This window comes from Miscanthus floridulus, chromosome 2 (genome assembly GCF_019320115.1).
Source record: "Miscanthus floridulus cultivar M001 chromosome 2, ASM1932011v1, whole genome shotgun sequence".
NCBI classification, from domain to species: Eukaryota; Viridiplantae; Streptophyta; class Magnoliopsida; order Poales; family Poaceae; genus Miscanthus; species Miscanthus floridulus.
Window position 1 is genome coordinate 15,114,599 of NC_089581.1, and position 4,734 is coordinate 15,119,332.

At 45.3% G+C, this 4,734-nt stretch overlaps 1 protein-coding gene across 1 annotated transcript; it reads right to left on the minus strand.

Moving 5' to 3' along the window:
- Window positions 1–324: 324 nt before the first annotated feature.
- On the minus strand, window positions 325–4,426 carry LOC136536134 (uncharacterized). Its single transcript, XM_066528528.1, has 5 exons — window positions 4,356–4,426; window positions 2,399–2,582; window positions 1,243–1,360; window positions 1,067–1,170; window positions 325–987 (listed from the first exon to the last, which is right to left on the minus strand). The coding sequence occupies exons 1-5, from the start codon at window positions 4,424–4,426 to the stop codon at window positions 325–327; spliced, it is 1,140 nt and encodes a 379-aa protein (XP_066384625.1).
- Window positions 4,427–4,734: the final 308 nt, after the last annotated feature.

The window sequence follows — 4,734 nt, forward strand, 5'->3', positions numbered from 1 at the left end:
TGAAGCCCTTAGCTGGTATTTATAGCCAATATGGCGAGGCGGTAGATATCTTGGGACGTGTGAAAGTAACCCCAATTGATGGAAGGGGAAGCACTGCTTCACTAATACTAAGGGGAATGAGGCGTTGATGACTGAGAAGGAATTCGAAGGGTTTTGTGATAAAAGTTGTTTTTAGATTCAGTTAAGTCATAGTAAAGTTAGAAATAAAAAATCGGCTAATTCAAATCGACTCTTCTAGCCGAACCAAAAAGTAACAGTTATCATCAAGTTTATGTACTACAGATACTAGAATGTAAATTACAAGTTAAGAGCATCATGAATTGTTCATAGTGCTTTCAGCCGAATAGTATCAACTTCTGCAATTTGTTGTTTATCTTCTTCGGCTGATCCATGAATGCTCTCATGACTGTTGCGAATAGCTTTGCCTTCCCTGACCTTGGTCAGTATTTCTTGCTTGTTCTGTTTGATAGCATTGGGGATCTGAGTCAAGTTGGATTCATGATGTTCGATGATGGCTTTCACACTTTCTAGCTCTTTTTCAAGCTCAACACGCCTAACTCTTAGTTGATTTAGTTCTGGTTTAATTTTGGAAGAAGAATTTTTTAAATTGTCGATCAGTTGTGCTAATTTTTTGGCTTTCTGTTTGTTAGAATTCTTTTTGGCCATCAAAGCTTCATGGTCAATTAGATTTCTTTGAGCCTTTTTCACCTTAGGAGCTTGGTCGTCGATATTGGATATAGGTATCAAGGCCTCAACAAGATTTGGGGTCAAATTATCCTTGATGGCCAAGAAGATTTTTCTCATTGGGTCTACATCCTGGACCAAATCGGCTATATTTCTCACGAGCATTGGCAGCATGTCTTTTAGTCGATTTTTGGTCTTCTCTGATAAAGTCTCTTGGGAAGAAATGACTGATGAGCTAATCTCACTTTTGTCTATGTATTCTTCAAAGTTAAAGGAGTAGCTCAGAGTTGGAGAATTAAGTGCCTATATGTGAACAAAAGGAATCTTATTAGAAATGGCAAATGGGTTGACAATAAGATGAATGGTGAGGGGAACATAGTACCTTTTCTAGAAGAGACTCTAGCTGAGGAGAAGGAATAGCCGATGATGTGCCAACATCTTTTTCAACATTTGGTTGAATTGGCTCCAGACTTTTGAAGCTGGTGTCTGCAAGCATCAAGAAGTTTTTCGGTTTATGTTTGTTATAGAAGGACAAGAATGAGCACATGATTTTCTTACCATCGATTGTTTGTTGAGTTAGAGAATCAACAGTTTGGGTGTCATCATCAACATGATCATCTTCAACTATTGTATTAGTAGACCTTTGCTCTTGTGTAGATGTTTTCCCAAGTGGTATCTGATAAAGGAGACTGATCAGAGAAGAGTAAGGATTACATAAGATTAAAAGGCTTGAGGAGATACCTTGGTAGCATAAGAAAGTGAAGTAGAGAAGTTCTCATCTTATGCTGTTTTGGGTCTATTAGAAGCATCGATTATTTCAATTGTAGTCAGCTTGTTAGGGGGATTAGTCGATGAGAGGTTGGTGGACGCCGATTCACATGTCTGGGACAACAATTCAGCACACAAGGCCGATATAGATGCAATAGCCGATGGCTGCAAGGAAGGGATTGAATTAGAAGTTGGATATCGTCTTAAGAGAGAAGATAAGTCAAGTTACCTAAGTGATTGATGATTTTGTTCTATGAAGTCTCTTCCCAGTGGTGGTTTCTAAGTTACACCTTGGGTTTCCTTGCGTTTTGAAGACTGATATGTGAGTATTGTTGGGGCAGCTGGGGTTTTCATCAACTTTTTCAGAGTGGGTGCAGTTGATCCCATTCTTGAGGCAGGACATGGTGGATAATATTCTATGGGATGCCCTTTTTTGTCCACGCTTGATGGATCAAATTCAGTATCCTGCAAAAGAATTTGTTAGATGAATTGATAGGAGAACTTGTTAGATAATAATTCTGAAAGAAAAGTAGTAAATTACCTCACTATCAAAAACAAATTCCCCATCTAGGGCTAAACAATTAGGATGAATTGGACTATATAAGAGGTGACAGTGTCATTCTTGCCACCAGAAGTCAAACAAATTTGAGAAGAAGGTAACTCTTGTCCATTCATGCAAGCAAAGAGAAGGAAGGTCTGATCCTAGTTCAAAAACTCTAGAGGCTTCCATCATATCACTGATACCTTCTCTAGGCTTCAGAGTGTTCCTAAAGAATAGCCGAGGAGGTAGTTGACCAAGGCCGAATTGATAGGCCATAAAAGAAGGATTATATAATTCATAAGTTGGGAGGTTATCTAGGATAAAAGAACCAATAGCCATTTTGCCACGGCCATGGCGAAATTTGGCTGGCAGTACATAGGGTTTGATAATACAACTAAAAATTACAGCAGCTGTTTCATCTGAGCAACCTGAATCAAACCAAAATTTGACTGGTGGAACTAGTTCATTGTCTTCATCCTCATCATAAGGCAGCCAAGTCAAGATGTTTGCATCAAACATCTTGACTGATGCAGCTTCACCATAATTTGTAACACCCTCGGTGTTATATTGTACAGTTCTTGCTAAAACACTGCATGAGCATCATACTTGTTTGTACATGGGTGTAATATAGGGTATAAATCAACATAAGGCACTTGAAATGCTCATCTAAAACAAGAAACAAATGCTACATTTCATGTCGCTTTATATCGTTTAGTATTCTAAGTGAATTTTTATCAAACAAAAATGTTATAGAACGCTTATGTGAAACTTTGATAAAGTTCATAGTATGAACTTCCTAGGCGACGATAAAATACGTGTGGTCAAAGACGGGGTTCGCTAGCTAGTGTATCAAGTAGCTTGGAAAAGGAATTCGACGCGAAATCGTTTAAAGCTTAGTCGTTTCGTGTAAGTCTGAAAATGGGTTGACGAAGCCATGTTCAGCAATTTTTGTAGAACGATCAGGTCAAGAAATGGCGAGGTGTCTTGGCTTAGTTCGATAGCCCTATGCACCTGCTTGAGGATAGAATGACTGGTTTGGCTTTCGAATAATCAAATTGGTTGTTGTAGCAGCTTTAAAAAGCGTGCAAGTCACGTGTTGAGTAATGCCAGCGCCTAGGCGAGGTCACCGCTCGGCTCTCGGTGTTGCCGCGCCGGCTGCTCGTCACGCCTGTGCGCACACCGCGCATTTGGCTCTACGCGGACGTCCAAGGCCTCCTGCTGCCACGCTCTAGCACATGGCACGTGCACACGCTGGGCCTGGCAGGCCTACCTACTTTGCCCCTTCCCATCATGTCCGCCTAAGGCTGCTGCTCACCGTCGCATCGCATCGCTCACACTGCGCGCCTTCCGTCGCTGTCGCACAGCTACTGCTCCCGTTGACGTCGGCTGTGCGTGCACGTGGGCTTGCCATGCTTGCCTCATTCTCACATTTGCACGTGAGGCCACGCCAAAGGTTCCCATCACATTGCCTAGAAGGCCGCCGACCGACCGAGCCACGCCAAAGCCAAAGCCAAAGCCAAACCAATGCGCTGGCCCCCTTTTTCCTTGTACCGAGCACGTTTGGTGGTCGAGTGGAAGGACAGCTTCGTGCCTAACCGGCACTGTTGTGGTGGTACAAGGGATGGGCGTCAATTTAAGTTTTGCGGTCGTCGGCCGCCATAAGTCCAAAGGCGCCGCCCCTACAATTGGCCTCGCATACTCCATAGCTTTCCAATTAATCGTACACACTATGAGCTCGGATAGTTAGCTTTCGATTGGAGTCATACCGACATTCGTTTGGCCTTACAGTGTGGTAAGGCAGGGTGTTCCCCTCACGGCGGTCTGCCACGGCCGCTGAAGCGAGCACACGGCTAGGGCGTCGCGTGGTGCTTCGCTGTTTCAATTTGGCTATGCATTACGTAGTGATTGACTTGGTGACCTCGCTCGTGTAGTGGTTTCGTCGGTGGAGCCATGGGTCACTGGGAACATCGTCGCTGCTCTCGCCGAGAACCAGAGCGACCCCGCATACATGGCTAGTCACCTTGTCGTGCCCCGCGACCTCATCCAAGCCGTCCTACGCATCGCTGGTAAGGCCCTCTTGCTCCTAGGATAGGCGGTTGAGCCAATTGGTGGCTAGGTAGCCCGGTGCGCATTGGCAGGCGCCAGCGAGCTGGCTTAGATGCCATTCCTATGGCCAGCCCAGTTGGGCATAATAGTAATTTAATTAGGGCTTCAAGGTGGTTACTCTTAGCCTGTAGATGGTTACTGAGTAGCAGTAGAGGCATACGGTTAGGTGGTTTCACCAACGTCGGGCTACTGTGGCCAGACCCCACCGCGGCGCGTGGCCACGCCTACGTAATGCACCATTCTTGGTGTTTGTTACCTCAATTTGTTGCGCATGGCACATAGAGGCTCATAGGGGTGCTTTTGGGTGTCGAAGAGGTCTGTGCTCATCGGCGTTTGGCCGGCAAGGCCGCGCCCTATTCTTCTGGCCAGGGACTTTGTTAAGCATGAATTCGAATAGAGGTAGGGTCCTAGATGCGAAGCTAGTGACTCATTCAAATAGTGCTCAGGTTAACTTTGCGAATATGAAAAAGAACGGGGACTCATTTGCAAAAACACCAGCGCGCGCGTGGGTCTCCCGCGTTGGGCCACTGTCGCGGGAACGGGCCATCGCGTGGGCCGTGCTGGCGTGCGCGCATGGGTTGCTATGGTGGGCCGAGTCGCATCGCGAGTTGGGCCACGCGGTAGAATTCATTTTT